The following is a 21,955-nucleotide window of genomic DNA, read 5'->3' as shown; positions in this document are numbered from 1 at the left end:
TGCATGTATATACCGTGTGTGTGTGTGTGTGTGTGTGTGTGTGTGCGCGAGCAAATGCATATGTGTGTGAACAATACATGCATATGTCCACCTTAGCACAGAGTTGTGTCCATGCTGTTCTCCCAGCAGCAGCAGTGCATGTTTTGTCATGGCGAGTGCATTGTGCTGAGCCTTGGCCCTGTTGTGAATGCTACCAAGTCCCTACATGACATCAGCTGCAGGACATGGATGGGTTCTTAAAATAGACCCAGAGAAAACGGTTGTCCCTCAAGAAATACAACTAAGCCAATAGGAGAAATTATACAAACACATTGTGCAGATGAGCACGCTTACGGGGGAAGAGTGAAGAAGACACTTCAACAATGTTGCAGAAGTAGAGCAGCTATAGAGAATATAGATCACATGGAGTGCAGCAGTGAGTGAGAACTGAGACACAAGTCTGTCTATTTCTGTTTCTGTCTCTCTCACTCTATCACATTGTAAGGAAGCCTGGGCATACCTGAGGCAGGTGTCTGCTTCTCTCTTTTACTCTGACCATTAAAATAATCATCATTCTGTGTGACACAACGTCCGTCCACTCAAAATATTATTTAGGGTTATATTATCCGTATTTACAGTTTTTATAAATTAACTGCATTTATTTTCCATTTGAAAACACAAATCAGCCGCTGTGCCTCTAATAACAATACAATGTGTCACAAATAAGCTTAACACTAAATATTCTGGCAAACATTGCAGACCCTTCCTAAAATGTTTTAAGATAAGACCACTCGCTGAAAAAAGAGGAAACGCAGTATCAGCGCTAAGACAGCAACACGCTTCACCCATATCACTTCTAAATATTACAATATAATGAAATATATTTACGGTACCTGAGTTTGTTAATGCGTCCAAATGTTGGCTTCGCGAATTGCATCACATCAGAATGAACGTGGCTTCTGGCAATAAGCGTACACCACTGCCAGCCGGACGTTAATTACGCGCACGTCGCGCAAAAGCTCAAGCCCCGTGTGTACAACGTATCACGGTGGACCTTTTATAGAGGGCAAAGACGACTAACGGACGTCAATAGTTATTGCTTTATAGCTATGGCAGCCATTTATATAGGTCATATGGCCCATTTATTTACTGATAGCATGCAGGCTGTGCGTATGTGCCCTGATTTAACTAGCGCTTTAGACCTTCAGTGGAAAGCAAGATGCTGCCGACAATTGGCCTTTGGGCCTTTATTTCACAAATGATTGATGTGATATTCTTTGATTTTTGTTAGGGTGTGCAATTTACTGTCTTGATAAATAAGATCCTAATAGGCTACTTAAAGGGATAGTTCAGGATTTTGGACATCGGGTCTCATTTCCAAGTGAGCCAGTGTGTTATTGATCATTGGAGACCGTTTTCAACAATTTTCATTCAGTCCTTCTATTTGCATAGATCGCTGGTGCTAGGCTAGCGCAAGTCGACGGGACCCGCTAGCCTGCCAATAAAAACAGTCTTACCCACTACACAGTACACCCGAGGCAAATCAATTATTACGCCATACTATCAGTGTAAATGTCTGTGTTGATAGAATAATGTTTGAAATGAAACTATCCCTGAATCGCCTAGCATATTGAGGGACTACTTTCTCAGTGCGGCGGAATTCTACTTTTCTCCGATATAAGTAAACCGAGAAGCGCACTTCAGTCGGGGACACCTTACCAGTACCAGTAGCCTAGTACAACGGGATTACAGCAAACTTATATTTATTGAATCATTTATGTACAGTTATTGAAATGTAAACATTGGAACACAATTGTTTATATACAAAAGTAAAGTTATACAAATCAACCAAATGCATGTGTTCTTTCTATGTTTGATATAAAGGATATGGTGCAGCAGCAAATGTTTTCTAGTAATAGCCTACAGTAGTGTTGTGTTCAGAACAATCTCAGAGCATCTTGTGCTTCCCTGAAGCCAACATATTGTCCAGTGGCCGAATGGTATTTGTTTCGGATGCTGGTCACGACACAGGATGGAAGAACACGTCGGTTGCCTCTTCCCAGCTGTGTTCCTTTAAACCCCCACCCCACAGAACGATTCAGTAGGGTTAGAGATCTTACGTTTTATTTATGTTTTTGTTATAATGCACACCGTTTTTTCGACTTCATGCCTGTCTATTTCAAACTCGTGCTGCGTGCATGTTGCAGCAAATGTGCAACAGCACCCCCTGGGGTCACACTTTTCGGTGGGTCGCAGAATTCGGTGTAACACCTGTTCGTACAGGTACGGTTCGTTGGATCCAAGTAATTCCTCATCGTCTTCAACATCTTCAAAATCAGACACATCGCTATGTTGTGTTTCAAACGTGGCCATCTCTTGTGTAATGAATAGGCTGATACAATTCCTCTGCTTCTGTAGTATAAACTACCCTGCTCCTGAGACACAAGTCCCTCAAAATGCAATGCGATACAAGGATAGTTTCATTTCAAACATTATTCTATCAACATAGACATTTACACTGATAGTATGGCGTAATAATTGATTTGCCTCGGGTGTACTGTGTAGTGGGTAAGACTGTTTTTATTGGCAGGCTAGCGGGTCCCGTCGACTTGCGCTAGCCTAGCACCAGCGATCTATGCAAATAGAAGGACTGAATGAAAATTGTTGAAAACGGTCTCCAATGATCAATAACACACTGGCTCACTTGGAAATGAGACCCGATGTCCAAAATCCTGAACTATCCCTTTAATACCAGTGGTTCTCAACCAGTCCAACCAGGACCCATGTGCGTCATTAAGTTAAAAAAAGAAAAAATATATTTCCAATTTTAATTTTCAGTATTCCAGTATTCCAGTAAAACAGCAGACCAATTAATTCCGCTTCATCTACGACCATTGACACGCACACCAAAAAAAGCTAAAGTAAATTAGTCAGATGTCACATGGAGACAAAGGCTTTATTGTGTACCGGTGCATGTAAACTATACCTTATGTATGCGTCTGTGCAAATAGCAAACACGACTTTAGAGTGGTCAATAACGAAGCAGCCTGGCCTTTCAAAAACAGAAAACTTCAAAGTGCCGATGACAGGTAGGCCGCGCCTAAAAAAAAGGCCTTTGTTAATTTTACTGAGGAGGTTCTCTCCACCGCTGCTCCCACACGCCCCCATGTGGTCGAAACTAAGAACAACACGCACCTTTTTTTGCATGTTTCAAATGAACAGCCAATGAAACGTCGGGATGTTGGTACGTGGGGCGGCATTCAAGACGAGCCAGTTGCTAGTGGCATCCTCGGCTGCACACAGAAACCGAGATGATGGAGGAATTTGAAGGTGAGGGGGGAAGCAACGTTGCTGTATTGTAGCCTATGACTCAAAGTAGCCATGGCTAATTTGCATAGCCATTGCAAATGTTCAATTTCGTCACATGCTCTTTCGGGAAGTGTCTGCTACTGAGGATACCGCTAGCTCGGGATGACTGGGTGTGATGCTGTCTCTGTCCATGTTAGCTACAATCGCTAGCCTGAAGCTAAGGCTGCAGCTAGCAGGCTGGTTAACCTGTGTTTCAGTCTTGCCAAAGAATAAAAAAAGGACAAAAGAGAGGACTTTTTAAGCTTAACGCCACATATGGTAATCAGCGAATAAATGGGATCGAATCATACATTTTTTTCATGGTACATATTTGTGTGTTTATTTGTGTGTTGTACAATGTGTATTGTTCGTTTAATACAGATGGAGAAGCTCCAACGGCTGAGGAACTTACTCCCTGTAACATCTGTGGAAGAAGCTTCTTTCCCAAAGTCTTGGTAAAAATAATAAAACATGACATAGCAGGGGTTCACAGAAAGAGGCTATTCATAGAGAATAAGCAGGCATATTCAGTGCTTGTTTATTCAGTACGAAGTCATTTTCCAAAATGACTGTCAGCAGACACAAGATGCCAGCCCCACGAATAAAACGCCCCCCCCCCCCCCCCCCACACACACACACACACACAAAATCATTACTTCTAATGCTCAATATTAATCTGTTTTCAAACTTCCATTAGCTGTCAGGGTTCTGGATTTTTGTGTTTTGTCTTGGACTTTTAGTTAGTTTCTCTTTAGTATCTTCTGTGTTTAGCCTTATGTTGTTTCCTGTTGGACTTTAAGTTTGTAGTTTTCCCTGTTACTTCCTGTGTCTCCTGTCTGTCTTGTCCTAGCCCCTTGTTTATTTCCTGGTTTGTGTCATGTGATTCACTCCCTCTGTTTGTCATGTGATTCACTTCCTGTTCCTTGTTGTCCCAGTCATGTGCTTCAGTTTGGTTTGTCTTGTGATTCTGTGTCTCCGCCCCTCACCTGAGTCTAGTTATGAGTTTGAGTTTGATTGTTGTCTTGTCCAATGTTAGCCTGCCTCTCGTTGTAGCTTGTTCCCTGCCCACCTGTGTGACTACTAGGGAACAGAGAGCAACGTGACAAATAAAATGACAGAGCAGTGAACTGAACATAGGGAAGGACTTAAATACACAGGACTAAACAAGACACAGGTGGGCAGGGAACAAGCTACAACGAGAGGCAGGCTAACATTGGACAAGACAACAATCAAACTCATAACTAGACTCAGGTGAGGGGCGGAGACACAGAATCACAAGACAAACCAAACTGAAGCACATGACTGGGACAACAAGGAACAGGAAGTGAATCACATGACACAAACCAGGGAATAAACAAGAGGCTAGGACAAGACAGACGGGAGACACAGGAAGTAACAGGGAAAACTACAAACTTAAAGTCCAACAGGAAACAGAACACAAGAGGCTAAACACAGAAGATAATAAAGAGAAACAAACTAAAAGTCCAAGACAAAACACAAAAACCCAGAACCCTGACATTAGCAATTCACCTGCTGTGACTTCAAGAAGCAATTTCTCAATCTTATAAAAAATATTATAAAATCTTTATGATGCATCACATAACTGCGTGTACTTTCCTCTAACTATGTTATGTTTCACCCATGCAGAAGAAACACACGCCCATATGCCAGAAGTCTGCGACAAAGAAGAGGAAGACTTTTGACTCCAGTAGACAGAGAGCAGAGGGCACAGACATCTCCACCCTCAAACCCATCAAAGCCCTCAAAGCAAAGGTGAGACTACACCTGAGCAGTTAGGACCGGGCTATGAAAGATGCATGAAATCAAGATATGGTTATGCAATGCAGTAATTTAATGGACGGTATCTTTGACAATCGATCAAGATGGTCAAACAAACGTATGGCAATTAATGATTACTTTATTAGGGACCGAGCCAAAACTGGCAAGGTCCCTATTGTAATTGGTCCGCTTTTTCTTATTATTATTTTTCAGGAACTTTGACTGCATTTTCCCCCCCCTGAACATATACGAAAACTCATTTTTATTTGGCAAATTTGGTGGGACTGCTGTAAATTAGAGATTCTAGCCGTCTTATTCAGATTGGCCCCAAGGTGGTGCTATACCAACTATGCCAAAATTTCAATGTTTGCACAAGCATATCTCCTCACCGGTTTGACCTACACTCATGAAACTTATGACACACATGCAAATCCTCATGATGAACAAATTTGCAGATACTAACACCTTTCTTGTGTTTGTAGCCACAAACACAAGAAAGGGCATTTAAAACTCCCCAGGCTCCCAACCACTACTCTTTCCTGTCTGGGGAATAACTTCAGCTTTTTCTCTGTGGTGTAATTACTATTGAAACACTTGGCTTTGCTCCGTTAACTTCCAACGAGGAAAAAAATTATCGAAACCTTCTATCAAACGCATTTTCTATTGATATTGATTACGTGTCTATCGCAATACATATCGTTATCGTTTTATCGCCCAGCCCTACTACCAACCTCTAAGTGTTTTTGACTGCCTAGCAATAGACATATTGGAAATAGTTAACAACTCTCTCCAATCAGGCACTTTCCCAAAAGCCTTAAAAACTGCAATTATCAAACCCCTTTTAAAAAAGCGGAGCCTAGATGCCTCTATTATTAACAACTACAGACCAATATCAAATCTACCCTTCATAAGTAAAATCATTGAGAAAGTTGTCCTCCAGCAACTTAGTGACTTCCTGGCATCAACTGGTTGCTATGACACCTTCCAATCCGGATTCCGACCCCTTCTCGTGCTGTAGCGGTCTCTACAGCACGAGACCGCCCTTATTAAAGTTGTAAATGACATCCGTCTTAACACAGACTCTAGCAAAATCTCAATACTAATGCTACTAGACCTCAGTGCTGCATTCGACACTGTAGACCATACAATACTTTTGGACAGATTAGAAAACTTGGTGGGGTTTTCAGGCACAGTCTCAAATTGGTTTAGGTCCTACCTACAAAATAGGAACTACTTTGTTTCAGAATCAACTAACGTGACATGTGGAGTCCCACAAGGTTCGATCTTAGGACCCTCTCTATTCAACATCTACATGCTCCCACTAGGGCAAATCATGCAAAATAACAATATTGACCATCACTGCTATGCTGATGACACGCAAATCTATGCATCGCTATCACCAAATGGCCCATAGATCTGTTGTGCCAGTGCATTGAGCAAGTCAAAGACTGGATGTGCCGAAATTTCCTTCAACTAAATGAGGACAAAACCGAGATAATTGTATTTGGTGCTAAAACCGAAAGGCTTAAAGTTACCCAACACATTCACTCTCTGTCCCTGAAAACCTCAATCAAAGCCAGAAATCTAGGGGTTATCATGGATTCAGATTTACATTTCGACAGTCACATCAAATCAGTTACAAAATCTGCATATTATCACCTTAAAAACGTAGAAAGACTTAGAGGGCTCATGTCTACCGAAGACTTACAAAAACTTGTACATGCCTTTATCACTAGCAAGCTTGATTACTGCAATGGTCTCCTTACAGGTCTCCCAAAAAAAACTCTAAGACAACTACAGCTTGTTCAGAATGCTGCTGCTAGAGTTCTATTATCCCCAGAGTCAACACGAAACATGGAAGCAGGATTTAGTTATTATGCAACAAATAGCTGGAATAAAGTCCCTGAGGATTTAAGACTTGCCCCAACTCTGACAGCTTTTAAAACAAGACTGAAGACATTTGTTTGCTTTAGCTTTCTGCTAAATTTTAAATCTACAATTCTTCTATTTTTTATTTTATTAGTAACTTTGCCTTTATTTTCTCACTTTCAAAAATGCATTTTTTTTTTTACTTTGCCTTTCTAAAATGTTTTTTTTAACTTTGCCTTTATTTTCTATCTATTTTACTTTTTACTTATCTATTATTTTCTTTTATTGTATGACAATGTTTATATGTGAAGCACTTTGAGTCTGCCTTGTGTATGAAAAGTGCTATATAAATAAAGTTGCCTTGCCTTGTATAGATCCTCTAGAAGCTTTCCCTACAATCTACACAAATGTGAATACAATTACGCCGGTGCAGTTGAGATCTACATGGTCACTAATTGTGAAGACAATATCTCTCATAACAGTAGTAGGAGTGAAAATGGGAAGCACTCGGTTCCCTTACCCTTTTCCAACCACTCAATGCCGCAGAATACGACGGACCAAATAAACACACCAAGTAGACAATGAACCAACCAACCTCTCCCCTTCTCTCCCCCAACCCTCACACTCCAGCAGGCTCCGCCCCCAAAGAAGCCATCCAACTGGCGCAAGAAACATGAGGACTTCATCGCCACCATCCGGGCGGCCAAGGGCATCACACAGGTCATGAAGGAGGGGGGCCCCCTGCCGCCACCACCCCCGCCCTCCTACGACCCAGGTCAGTAAGAGACCGGGCTCACTTCTTTCAGTTATTATGACGATGATGATGATGATGAGGATCAGGTTATTGGTCACAAAAGCTAATGTCTTGTGTTTGAATAAGTGTGCATCTTTACATGGCACTGTGATAGGGCTGCACGATATATATTGTTTTCATATCGAAATCGCGATACGCACCTGTGCGATCTTCGTAACGCCAGACTTGCTTACTTAAAAAAACATGCATAGTGAACCACCAATCACTGATCATGTAGATCAGTTTATGATCAGACAACCAAAGCAGTCGTAGACAGCCCCCGCTAATCATTGAACAAATCTTCAAAATAAGCCAGCAAAAAGATTTAATTCCAAAGAGAACATTGAATTCGCCACCATAAAGAGTGCAAAGCCAAATCTGAATGCCATGCAAAGGTGGATGCCCTTTCCAGTGTTGAGTGTACGAGAGGGGTTCCAAAGGGATCTATGCAGATGCAAGCTGCTACAAAATCACCCCAATCATTATACGATTCATATTTTTTCAATATTTTATTTTATATATCGCAATGCACCGAAAGACTAAATATCGCAATACAATATTTTTTTTCCAATATCGTGCAGCCCTATACAGTGATGAGGTTTTTATTTTTCTTATGCTTATCATCTTACCAGTTGTTTTTTTTGGATCTCTACAACGTTTTGTTCTCAATGTTGGCGTCACAACAGTTCATTTGAACAATTGGTGAAGTGTGCCATTCATGGGTTCCTACCATGTGTTTGCCCTCAGTACTGATGTTGTCGTCTGTTGCTGTTACTCAGACTACATCCAGTGTCCTCACTGCCAGCGGCGGTTCGGGCAAAATGCCGCGGATCGCCACATCCAGTTCTGCCGCGAAAAGGCGGCACGCATGCCCAAAGGCAAGGTGGTGGTGGCGGAGGTGAAGAAAACCCCCCCACGCACGCAGGTAAGACGCCAAACACACTCACACATGCAGGCGCATATTGAAGGTGTAGGTAAGGTTTAAGTTTTATATTTGTGTGTAGGCCTGATCCGTTCAAAATGGCCTATTCCTGCTTCAATATTGAAAAAAAAAAAAAAAATGGCCTAGCCATCTATCAGCTAATAGTGAGTGAAATGCTCTGTGAGAATATACGTTGCCCGGTTCTGCCAGCCTAATTTGATTTAGGTAATCTCTCCAGGGCATCTCTTCCCTGATTGGTTTGGAGACTTGCTTGCAATCACAGGTGCCTGAAATGCAACACCTCTAAATGGGTGAGATACGTTGAGAGGGAGGGAGCAGAGAGGGGGGGGGAACGTTCTTTGGGATGTTTCTTTTCAAAACCTTGCTCTCTTTTGCGCTTTTCTGCTCTCTCAAATCTAAGCTACAGCAACTGATAGTGACTGCAAGTTTTGCGTCAAAGTTAACAGCTGTGTGTATGTGTACAACAGTGTGGGAGAAGGTCATATTACAATGTAGCCCAACACGTATAAGAGACAATCACACAGTGATCTGATTTGGAGTCATAACTTCACATTTTCTCATTACCTCAAACCTTGTGCCAATGCAACCCAAAATAACCACACTAGGGGCCCTATCTTGTGCCCGGCGCAATTGACTTTCTACACCGACGCATGTGTCATTGCTAGTTTGCACCCGGCGCAAAGCTGATTTTCCCCCGCAGCAACCAGGCGCCACTACACTTGCGTGTTCTGGCGCAAATTATACTTGGTGCTATTTTACCGATCTAAGCATTGCGTCAGTACAATTGTACAACTGATCGGGAAATACCTAGTCTAAAGTCAGTGGTGGATAGCGCAGTTGGTGTTGCTATTTTGACGTGCCATGGCAGGTCGGAACTGCAACATACTCTTACACACACACGTAGACTATACACAGCACAAACATGCAAACGATTAGGCTGATTTAAATATTATGTCAACGATTGTTCATATGATTGAAACTGCATAGAAATAGCAACATTTTTTTTCTCCATAGGGGCTGCATGAATGAACACAGTATAGTAGGCTATGCCATGCGTTTAAATAATAATAATAACAATAATAAACTCGAGCAAAGTATATTCCAGCCTCCCAAAACAAAATCTCGTTTTAAAATCTTGTGTAACAGCTCATACAGCGGTAAGTTATACTTTTAAATCAATGCATCTGCAAACACCGTACAGCAAACACATATTTTCTTGACACAGACATCGTTTACAAGCCCATGTCTTTCGGGATTGATGAAGATTTGATCGTGAGAAAACATAGTTTTACCGCGAGTGAGTGTTTAAAAGAATGAATGAATGCGGGTGATGCTTGGTGCACGTGTGTATGCGCACCCATCTGTTTAAACACACGCAAACTAAACATGTAACACATAATACAGTCCATGGCAATGTATATTAACAGGGGGACACATGCATATTATGAACACAAGTTGATAACGATAATGTATACAATACTGGTAACAAACGTTGTTTGTTAATGTATTGCCACATATCATTAAATAGACCCACAGTTGCGGCCAACTTAACACATATATGATATGCGTCCGCATATTCAATTCATTTCAATTCAAAAAAACTTTATTTGTCCCCAAGGGGCAATTGAAGACAGACACGTAAAGCAGCAGCATTTACACAGGACAAGCTTAGGTGCAACATAAGCCAAGAACAAGACAATTGTTGTTAGTTACTAACAGATAAAAACACAAGGCATAGTTATGTACAAATATACAGAGTGATATATACATATTTGATAAATAGAGAGCTGATCTTGAAAAGTTTTAAAAAGTGTAACATTAGACTAAAGGTTGCAATAATATCAGATAAAAAATATACCAAGCTGATAAAGGAGCATTGAATTATGTTGTACAGTAAAAAACCTTTAGGGGTGGGGATGTGCAAAACATAGTCCACATTGGCCAGTACTTATGTGGGGCAGGCGCTAGCCCGGGTCGGGGGGTTAGGAGGAGTTGAGGAGGTAAACAGCCTTGGGGACAAAGGTTGCCTTTCTCCTCTGTGTCCTGCAGCCAGGGCAGCGAAGTCGGCGCCCTGAGGGGAGCCACTCAAAGGCGGGGTGTAGGGCGTGTGAGGGATCCTGCATAATCCTGTTTGCTAACCTGAGTGTTTGCTGCTCATTGATGGAGGAAAGTGATCTTGTTGGAAGTCCAATGATCTTGGAGCAGACTCTTGCTATGCTCTCCAGGCGGTTTCTATTCTGGAGACTGAGGGAGTGGAACCAGCATGTTATGGAGAATGTGGAGATACTTTCTATGAAGGAGTAATAGAAAGTTAGCATGATGTTTTTCCTGACTCAAAGGAATTGAGTTTCCTTAGGAGATACTGTCGCTGGTGACATTTCCTGAGAATCTCTTCAGTGTTAGAGGAGAATTTCAGCAGGCTGTCGAAGATGGTGCCCAGATATTTGTACTCCTCCACCAGCTCCACCGGCCTCCCGTGAATTGAGGTGATGCATGCTGTGGCCAGCTCTCTCTGCCTGTTAGATGTTAAAACTCTCTGCCTGTTAAAAGTCACCACCATGTCTTTGGTTTTATTGACGTTCAGCTCAAGGCATGAGCTGTCGCACCACTCCACAAACTCCTGGAGAGCTGGTCCATGATGTTGTGAGGGACCTGATAGCAGGGACAGGAGAACTGTGTCATCAGCATACTTCACCAGATGACACTGAGGCTGTGTGGATCTGCAATCATCGGTGTAGAGGATGAAGAGCAGAGGTGAGAGCACACAGCCCTGAGGGGAGCCTGTCGAGGTGTGTCGGAGGTCGGAGAAGGTGTTGTTTACCCGGACTCTCTGTGATCTGTTGGTTAGAAAGTCCAGTATCCACCTGGTGAGTTGGTCATCTATTTGGAAGTATGAGGTGAGTTTATTGGCCAGGATGTGAGGCTGTGGTGTATTGAATGCAGAGGAGAAGTCTGCAAACAGGAGTCTGGCTGTTGTTTTTGGTTGCTCCAGATGTTTGTGTATTGTGTCAATAATGAATGCTTTTGCATCGCCCACGCCTCTGCCTGTGCGGTATGCATACTGCAGTGAGTCCATCCGGGCCTCGGTTACTGTGAGGATGTGTTGTTTAACGACCCTCTCCATGGCCTTCATCACCAGGGATGTGAGGGCTACAGGCCTGAGGTCGTTTAGAGAGGTTATTTTACTCTTCTTAGGGATGGGGATGACTGTGGAGTGTTTCCAAAGCTGAGTGACTGTGCTGGTGTCCATGGATCTCTGAAACTGCTTTTGGAACACTCCCCCCAGCTGCTCAGCACAGAGTTTCAGGACCCGGCCGCTGATGTTGTCTGGGCCCGGAGAGCTATTCTCCCTGGTCCTCCTGAGGGCTCTCACCACCTTCTCTGTTTTAAAGACAAATTTATTGTCGCCCGGTTTCAATGTTGTAAATGTCTCTGCCAATTGGGTGGAATTGTCAGTCTCAAACCTGGTGTAGAAGGAATTAAGGTCATTAGGGAGAGATGTAGGGCTGCTGCCCGCAACCTGGATGTTTTTTTGGCTGGAGACAGCAGTGTTCACAGCAGCCATAGTTTTGAGGCCCTGCCAAGCTGATCGGAGCTTCCCCTGGGTGAATTTTTTTCCTCCACCTTGTTCTTATATTTTAGCTTAGCAGTTTTTATGGCGCGTTTAACTTCCCTGTTGACCTCCTTCTTTTCGGACTCTGAGCCAGTGAAGAAAATCCTTTTTTTCTTATTGAGGACTTCCTTCAGTTCTTTTGTAACCCAGGGCTTATTGTTTGGGAAGATGGTTACTGTTTTGGAGGGAATGATGTTATCCTCACAGAAATTAATGTACGATGAGACAGTGTCCACTTGTTCTACCATGTAATTTGAGGAGGATAGGAAGATATTCCAATCCGTGGATTCAAAGCATCCTTGCAGTGTTTGGACGCTGTCACTGCTGGTCCACTGTTTGATGTTTTTAATAACTTTCTTTGCCTTCCTTATGACGGGAGTGTAAGCTGGGGCAAGCAGGATGGTGTCGTGGTCAGCATTGCCAATAGGGGGGAGGGCAATGGACCTAAAAGCATCTGGTACAGAACCATAACATGTATCCAATGTTCTCCCTTGGCGAGTGGTGCATGTGACATACTGCTGGAAGCCCTTGAGTGCTTTATCAGGAGAACATTTGTTAAAATCACCAAGAATGATTTGGGGAGTCTGGTGAGATGAGCTCCAGTCTATTTAATGAGCTTGTGATGTGTTCTGTGGCAGCAGCAGCATTTGCTCTAGGGTGAATATACGTCAGGATGATAAAAAGTTGAGGGAACTCTCTGGGGAGGTAAAAAGGACGAAGGGAGATGGCCAGGAGCTCGATGTCTGGGGTGCATAATTTTTTCATAATTTCACCAGCGTGTGTTTACATAGAGACACACGCCGCCACCATGTTGTTTACCGGAGCGCTCACTGTCTCGGTCGAGTCTGAGAGGAGGGGCAAAGCCATCATTGTGCAGCGTACTATCATCATCGTTCTTATTTAACCACGTTTCGGTGAAAGCGAGAATAGAGGCAGTTCTATATTCATGCATGTGGTTAACGTTGGCTTGTAACTCGTCTGTTTTTCTGCGGAGGGAGCGCACATTAGCCAGGATGATAGACGGAAGCACCCGTAGTTTACCTGTCTGTGACTCTGGTCTATTTTGGTTTACGTTCACCAGGTAAACAGGGTCCAATGCAGACTGCTCGTGAATGAATGGGAACAGCTTCTTTCTTTTCGTCCTAGGCCGATTAGCGATTAAAAACAAAAACGGACGCGGTGCAGACTAGACACACCCACGCGTGTAAATGATAAAGGGACAAAGACGACAATTCAATTCAACAAACGAGAATAGCTGCTCTACGAGCTGATCGGTCGACCACACGAGCAGCGACCGGAAACCGAAAATATTATGTCTTAAATTGTCTTTGCCGCAATTTACATGACAAATCAGTGTTTCTGAAGTTGTAGAAGAAAACGCTATTCCATGTGTGAATTAGGCCTATTATTTGGCCATAAACTGAGCCATTTGAAGTTTAGAATTCATGTGGTCATGCATCTGTCTCAGCGAATCGAGAGAATGCAAATTAGAGGCCTGCAAGCCCGATGGGCCCCGACACAATATGCAAATTCGGGCCGGGTACGGGCCTTAAATTCAATGAATAGCACGGGCTCGGGTAGGGCTCGGGCTTGGCACAAGTAAAGTTGGTTTTATGTATTCATGATTTTTTCAATTATGATGTCAGAATTCAGAATTCAGAAAAACATTCACCCGCACAGCTTTTTATTTCTCATTTTCTATTTTGGATCATCGCATTTACAGCGTCATCTTGACAAAGGATGCGCCGTGGCTACTCGCGCTACTGTAGAAAGTCAATTGCGCCGGGTGCAAGATAGGGCCCTTCTTCTGTTTGGCGCACATGGCTAATTTGCATACGCGCACAGGACTGTCGGAATGGGAACATGTCGGACTGGCAGCATTACGGGGGTGCGATTACGGGCTGGCGGAGTTACATTTAAAAATCGTGTTAAAGTAAAAATAAATAAGAAAAGCGGAATCAATTTGTGGCTCTCGTTGTTCAATCTGTGGCGCAGCGCCACACATTGGCCTATGTGTGGGAAACACTGCGGAGTGTTGTTATTTTATAGTGTTGTTGTTGCGGAGTGTTTGTGCGGAGTTATTTAATGAATGCGTTGTTATTTAATAAATATTCAATTCAAAGTGATTTAATTCCTTTATTTCATTCACTCACGGTTCTTACTAAGTTGGCTATGGACAAGGAGCTCATGTGTGCTGCTCATTTATCTACTCCTGCGGCGCATAAGATTTACCGATGTCATATATCCTGGCTGTCCGTTTCATGCTGCTATTGCGACATCCCGTTATTTCGACATTGATGTCTAATTAAATTCATGAAGTCTTTGCAAGGGTTAATCGTGTGTTAAAAGTATTATTTGTTTAATTGTTCAAGTCGGCTTTCTGAGAAACTATTACGCGACCGAAGTGTCGGGAAACCGGCATGTCTAAATAGCGGACCCTTTTAGTCGGGCTCGGGTTCGGGCTCGGGCTCAGTAATTGCTTAATTTGTCGGGTCGGGTAAGGGCCTGATTGTCCGGGCCGGGCCTGAAATTTTAGGCCCGTGCAGGCCTCTAATGCAAATGCGCTGTCAAAATATCAAGAAAATCAAGAAAAAATAGGCCATGTCACCATAGCAGCCAGCCAAAGTCAGCCAGCCTCAAAAAAGTCTCAGCAACCATTTTTTGTCACAGCTTGTCTACACACGTTACAGTTCTCTGGAAGAGACAACGGAAACTAAATTACAATTGTGTCTGATCACATTGATAACTACTGGCGTGTATGAAATGCGGGAAAGGACGTGGCATCGTTGCAAACACTAAGTTTTAGACACAGTCGCATAGAATCTCTAATAACTTTCTCTCCCCAATCCTCTCTCCCTCTTGCCCTCTCTGTCTCGGTCTTCATATCTCTCTCTTCCTTTATCTCTCCGCATTTTTCTCTCTTCCTTTACTCCTTGAACTCTCACTCTGTCTGTGTCTGTGTCTCTCTCTGTCTGTGTATGTCTCTCTCGCTGTGTCTCTCTGTCTCTCTCTCGTATCCTCTCTGCAGTCTAAGCTCTCCGCTCCAGTAAAGAAGGCTGGGGTCATGGTGTCTCCTGCGGTTCAACCTGTGTCCTCTCGTCTACCACAGAGGTCAGCCTCTGGACAGATCTCTGGTAGGAAACATTGTGATTCATCACATGGGGCCCCAGAGCTCAGATTTCACTCACCTTGTGTTCTGACCACCAGGCTACACGTTTTTTTTTTTTTTTACTTAAAAATGTGTTTGTTTGCTTGAATGCTTTCAGCCTTGAGTAAGTCACTTTGAATGGATAAAGTGCCTCTAAACAATGTTTTGTTTGTTGGTTTCTGTTGTGTTAGGTTGCCTGGCAACTTACTGTAGTGGGCATGTCCAGGCCGTGTTGAAACGGTCTCACTAGAGCCCTTTTGTAAGAACCTTAATGAAGTGTTCCTCACCCTACCCACATAAACATGAATGTCATTGTCAACACAAGTCATGTCAGTTTGTTCCGATAGTTTTCTCTCTCTCTCTCCCCCCATTATTCTCCTGTCAGAGTAACATGATGCTATTGGTTTATGTCAGGAAGCCCAGAAGGCATTGCATGCGTTTCTTCTTGCAGGGATGGCTGTTTTTTTCTTACTACGGTTTTTGTTAAGACATTGCTCTTCCTGCTGTGATAGATTTCGATTATCTCCTCCACCAATTTAGAGTTCGTATCCAGAGAAATGAAATGCTTTAGACATTGGGTTTGAAAGTGTGTAGCGACTTGTGAACAAGCTTGAGGTTGGATCAGTGTGGGCGGGAAATAAGTGTCTTACAACAGTCAGTACGTTTACATGGCACAGCTTAATTCGATTAAAGCCATAGCTCGACTATGCTCCTCAATTGGACAACTGCAATTGTCCGCGTATACATGGCGGTGAGTAAATCGACTCATTGGCCGAAGCGTGTCATGCCCCGGTACGATAGGTGGCACTGTGCCCATTTCAACTAGTGGTAGTAGAGCCACCGGTTGACCTCTTTACGTCACCAGCAACAACAAACTCAGGTGGCATTTATGTTTTCAGTACTGTCAGTAGCTTTTAGGGATGTGAATAACTCATTTTTCATGGTCGAATAATCAGTGGGTGGTATGAACGAATAATCGATTATTCGATGTGTGCCGACATTCACAAAGGCAGCCATCGATCATCGGCAAGAATCACTTAATATCTTAAACGCTAAAAAAACTAACTTTAACAGTGATCAGTGTTTGTGTTGTAACTATTACAACACAAACACGACTTTGACCCTCAGGAACGAATAATCGAATAATCGAATATTCTGACCCATCCCTAGTAGCTGTCAGTTCACTTCGGGTCCATATCATTTCTCCGACGCTCTCTCGACCTCTCGGTCATATGCCGACTCCTCCAGCTGCTCTGCCGGCGGAGGATTCCGCATACGGCCGAGAGGAACAATGGAGCGTTGGAGAAATTATATGGACCCGAAGTGAACTGACAGCTGTCTGCTGAAACATCGCTTTCTCCTCCATGTCGCGTTTCAATCTGGACTTCAGAGTCAAAGCCAAAGTTAATTTCCCCCAATTCCCCATGGCCGAGATAAACCCAACTAGGAGTCTTTACTTGTGGAAGTACCAGAGAGTCGAAGAACCCGACGCAGTCTGTAAGATTCATAATATCAGAGAATACCCTTGTCAGTTCGGCCGCGGCGCAATGAATGAATAAAGATCGTAGTTATTTTACAACCTTGTTGATGAGAAACATTTAGAAAAACATGTACTTTTAATTCAGCCTTGGGTGAAATCGAAGCGTAGTGTGTACTGAATGCATGTTCACGACACTCCTTATAGGGGGTTACTACATTGGCACGACACCGGCTTCCTCCATCTTCTGCGCCAGCTTTTTAAATAAATCGCCTATCCGAAGTGAGTTGACAGCTGTCTACTGAAAACATCTTTCTCCCGCTGGAGCAGCCCCTCTGCCGCCCGTCCGTATACGGCATTCCCCGCCACGGCGTAATGAATGAATAAAGATCGTAAACACGTCGGGAGAAAAAAAACATTTATTTTGACAGATGTGCCTGAAGTTACTACTTTTTAACCATGTTGATGACCCGGTTCAACAGGCCCAGCCGGTTGAACAGTGATTGGCTGTTTTACGTTACTTCACCCAGGGAGTGAACGCTGATTTGCTGTTACGTGACGTCACCTAGGGAGTGAACGCTGATTGGCTGTTACGTTACGTCACCCAGGGAGTGAACGCTGATTGGCTGTTTTACGTTACTTCACCCACGTTACCCACAGGGAGTGAACGCTGATTGGCTGTCTCACCGCGAATGCCGTGAAAGAAGTTGAAATATTTCAACTTCTGTGAAATCTGTCGCTCATTCGCGCGACAAATCCACGTGAACGCGCCCGCTCGTTTTGCCGAAAACTGTCGCCCTGTCAATCAAATCTTGTCGCGGGTCCCGGCGACAAAAAATTTCGCCCGATACGCGTCTCTACGTTCACTTTGCATTGAAACATTTCGCCCCGTGACATGTTTCAAAGTGCGGTGTGAACAGTTACTGTGTGTTCACACCGCACTTTGAAACGTGTCACGGGGAACACACAGTTACTGTGTGTTCACACCAAAAGACACACGTTTCGCCTATTCGCGCGACTCAGCGTAATCTGTCGCTGTGCTTAATGTGTGCATTGAAATGTGTCACGGGGCGAATTTTGTCGTGGAGCATTTTGCCCACCAACGGTCATTCATGCCAATTCAGTCTCATCAACCATGGCCGAGATAACCACCATTGCGTGTCTGTACCTGTTGTGGAAGAGGGAGAGACGTCGGAATGCCCGTCGTTTATGGGTTAATAATATAATCCGGAGGCGCACACCGCTTTGTGCCGTGATATTATATACATTGTATATATGATATATATAATATCATATATAAAGCTCCGGGAGTCGCAAACGGCAACAACCACTTTCTCCTCCAAGCTGCGGTTCACTGCAGAGTGCAGGGAACGGTTGGCCCAGCCAGTTGATTGGCTGTTTTACGTTACTTCACCCAGGGAGTGAACGCTGATTGGCTGTTACGTTACGTCACCCAGGGAGTGAACGCTGATTGGCTGTTTTACGTTACTTCACCCACGTTACCCACAGGGAGTGAACGCTGATTGGCTGTTTCAACGCGAATGCCGCGAAGAAGTTGAAATATTTCAACTTCTGTGAAATCTGTCGCTCACTCGCACGACAAATCCACGTGAACGCGCCCGCCAGTTTTGGGGAAAACTGTCGCCCCGTCAATAAAATCTTGTCGCGGGTTTCGGCGACAAAACATTTCGCCCGATACGCGTCTCTACGTTCACTTTGCATTGAAACGTGTCGCCCGTGACACGTTTCAAAGTGCGGTGTGAACAGTTACTGTGTGTTCACACCAAAAGACACACGTTTCGCCTGTTCGCGCGAACAGGCGAATGTTGCTGTGCGACAAATCTAAATCTGTCGCTGTGCAGTTATGTCAGGTGAACTTGTCGCGCAGCAAATTTTGTCTGACAACATCTTTTGCCCGCCAACGGTGCTTTATGCCAATTCATTCTCATCAACCATGGCCAAGATAACCACCATTGCGTGTCTCTACCTGTTGTGGAAGAGGGAGAGACGTCGGAATGCCCATCGTTTATGGGTTAATAATATAATCCGGAGGCGCACACCGCTTTGTGCCGTGATATTATATATATGTTTATATTATATAGATATTTATATATTATATATAATATCATATAATATTATATATAGATAGAGCTCCGGGAGTCGCAAACGGCAACAATCACTTTCTCCTCCAAGCTGCGGTTCACTGCGGAGTGCAGGGAACGGTTGGCCCAGCCGGTTGAACGGTGATTGGCTTTTTTACGTTACCCACTGGGAGTGAATGCTGATTGGCTGTCTCACGCGAATGCCACGGAAAATAAATATTGAAATATTTCAACTTCAGCGAATTTGTCGCGCTGCAAATCCTTGTGAACACGCTCGCCGTTCACGTGGAAAAATGTCGTGCCGTCAATCAAATCTTGTTGCGGGTTTCGGCAACAAAAAATTTCGCCCGATTCGCGTCTCCACGTTGACTTTGTATCGAAACGTGTCGCGCCGTCACGTTTGGTGTGAACACACAGTTATAGGGGGTAACTACATTCACTGGCTTCTCTACATTCACTGACTATCGTCTCCTTCTACTTCTGGCTCACGGCCCCGGGAAAAGATCTCGAGCATGTGCAGAACGCAATTCAACGCATAATCCAATTAGAATCCGTACATGCTCGACTATGAATCGCATTATCTAGGGGTCTTAATTCGACTATGAGTAACCCAATTCAATTTGAGTATAGCTCGACTAAGGTGTATACATCTTACTAAGCCAATAAGTCGACTTTCTTGAGTGTCATGTAAAAGCACTGACTGCAGGATGTTTAATCAGATGGTTTTCTGTTGCATTTTTGGAACCAATCTCCTTAGATTCTCAGCATACTTGGGGCCTCCTGTGTTTGTGGGGTCACCGACTGCTTGAAAGTTTTGGCCCAGGTTCTCATGTTAGTACTCTGTGATGTGCTTCTTCACGCAGGAATCCCATCTAGTAAGCCCTCCTCCGGCATAGCGAGGAGCAGCCCGTCCGGCCTCGCAAGTCCTCCATCAGGGTGCACGCACACACACAGTTTTGTGTCTTTATTGCGTTACTAGAGTGCGTTTGTTTGTGTCACTCAACTATGAATCTTGTTGAGTTGTTTCTGTCAGTCACAACGCTGTCAATGATGTCAAACGATTGGGTTGGTCTGACAGTAATTGTATTCATGAATAGCATAGGAGTTCTGTGTATTGTCAAATCAATGTTTTTCCTTGTTCCGCGTTCATGCAAACCGTACATGCCAACCGTGCATGCAAATCTTGGCTCTGTGCCCTTTAAAAAGACTCAATGTGTGTCGTATTGTGCACCTGTGAAGCCCTTTGATACTAACTGTGTTAAAGAGCAATGGGCAGGGAGGCAATTGGCCAGTCCAGTTAATTTATGTGTATGAAAGTATGTAGCAAATCAATGTTAACATTATTCAGCTTTTTTTTTTAATGTACAACTGGCCTTGTTTTGGTTGCGCAACATCGATTTGCTAAACATTTTCCCTACACCTGAATTAACTGGGGCTGCTGCCAACTATCCATTGCTCTCTCAAAGAAGAACTCTGGCAATTTTTAACCCTGTTATTGTTTTCCTGAGGGTCACCCAATGTTGAGGGAAGTTAAAAACCCAACGAAAATCATGGCTCACCGCAGATTACCCCGTGGACATATCCAGAAAACCTTTACTAGCCGATAGCAGAACAGATGCGTGCGGATGCACAGCCACTGGGCTAGTGGCTGGGAACGCATCCATTCTGCTTGGATTTCTGGATATGTCCACAGGGTAATCTGCGGTGAGTGTCTACATGCAAAAACGCAAAGTTTATGCTGTTTCGCCGCACGGTGGTGTCTCGTAAGGAACCAACTCGTGTTACATGTCTTGGAATGGTTTTATGAATGTGTTTAGAAGCCCCAAAAGCGGATAAAGAGCTTGCCCCCATAGATTAGCGTTATAGCTATTCCGTAGCTCTGGCAGCCAGTGCAGATCTCTGGCTTGGTCGAGGTCAATTTGTCAGGTTTTTAGCTTCCCTCAACATTGGGTGACCCTCAGGAAAACAATAATGGGGTTAAAAATTGCCGAAGTTCTCCTTCAAGAGTCATCCAACCCAAATCGACTTGTTTTCTAACTGTCCCTCTCCTTTGAAATTAATGAGCCAGAGTGGGGATGAAGAGCCGGCCAGTAGGCTCCGGCTACGGCCCGGGCAAGAGTGTGGGGTCCAGTGGGCTGTACAGGAGGAAGGCGGACAGCTCCAACTCCAGGTAGGGCTTCTCCGCCTCATAGGTTTTCATTGCTATGTAATCGAGGGTATTAGGGTAGGGCGATTTATTTTAAAGACATTTTTGGGCGTTTTGGTTTAAATTGTTTTTTTAAGGGGGGGGGGTTATTTAAAGTAATTAAGCGAGAAATATAACTTTTCTTTACACACTGCCCCCTTGTGTTTGTTTAGAGTTGATTGTAACGCTGACTCGTGTGTGTATATAACACACACACACACACACACACGCACGCACACGCACACACACACACACACGCACACGCACACACACACACACACACACACACACACACACACACACACACACAGAGAGAGAGGTCTGTGTCCATCTCACTCGAGCGTCTCCCACCATTCAGGCAGGACGTCGTCGGGGACAACGACTTGGACGGCGGCGCCAAGGGCAGCTTCTGTTACGACTGCGGCACCAAGTACCCTGTGGAGACGGCCAAGTTCTGCTGCGAATGTGGCGTCAGACGGATGTGCATGTGAAGATGTGTGTGTCACCTAAGCTGTTCCGCTAATGAGGAGAGGCTTAGCAGAGTGTGAGTACTTCCGTCGTTGCCGCTGCGGAGGACTTTGTATCAGAACGCTAGATGCCTCCCCGCCCTGCCCTCCCTTTCTCTCGTGTCGGTGTGTGATTTGTCCGGTGGATTCCTCCAGAGTAATGCAGCAAAGGCAAGGGACCACTGCAATTCCCCAGGGGTTGCAGACGAGGGA

The 21,955-nt window shown here is 44.1% G+C and overlaps 1 protein-coding gene across 2 annotated transcripts; it reads left to right on the top strand.

Annotated features, from left to right (window-relative positions):
* The first annotated feature begins 3,233 nt into the window (after positions 1–3,233).
* zc2hc1a (zinc finger, C2HC-type containing 1A) lies at positions 3,234–21,739 on the top strand. 2 transcript variants are annotated; one of them, XM_084475307.1, is made up of 9 exons: positions 3,234–3,309; positions 3,709–3,782; positions 4,975–5,100; positions 7,609–7,750; positions 8,548–8,693; positions 15,353–15,458; positions 19,915–19,987; positions 21,120–21,221; positions 21,595–21,739. In XM_084475307.1, exons 1-9 carry the CDS (start codon positions 3,291–3,293, stop codon positions 21,725–21,727), a joined length of 921 nt encoding a protein of 306 aa, XP_084331433.1. In that variant the 5' UTR covers positions 3,234–3,290; the 3' UTR covers positions 21,728–21,739. The 2 variants fall into 2 exon arrangements, with proteins under 2 accessions (XP_084331433.1, XP_084331432.1); XM_084475306.1 differs by having other exon boundaries at positions 7,606–7,750.
* The last annotated feature ends 216 nt before the right edge of the window (positions 21,740–21,955 follow it).

Source organism: Micromesistius poutassou (assembly GCF_964030765.1).
Source record: "Micromesistius poutassou genome assembly, chromosome: 11".
NCBI classification, from domain to species: domain Eukaryota; kingdom Metazoa; phylum Chordata; class Actinopteri; order Gadiformes; family Gadidae; genus Micromesistius; species Micromesistius poutassou.
Note: the sequence above shows the minus strand (reverse complement) of the source record. Positions and strands in the feature narration are given on the sequence as shown.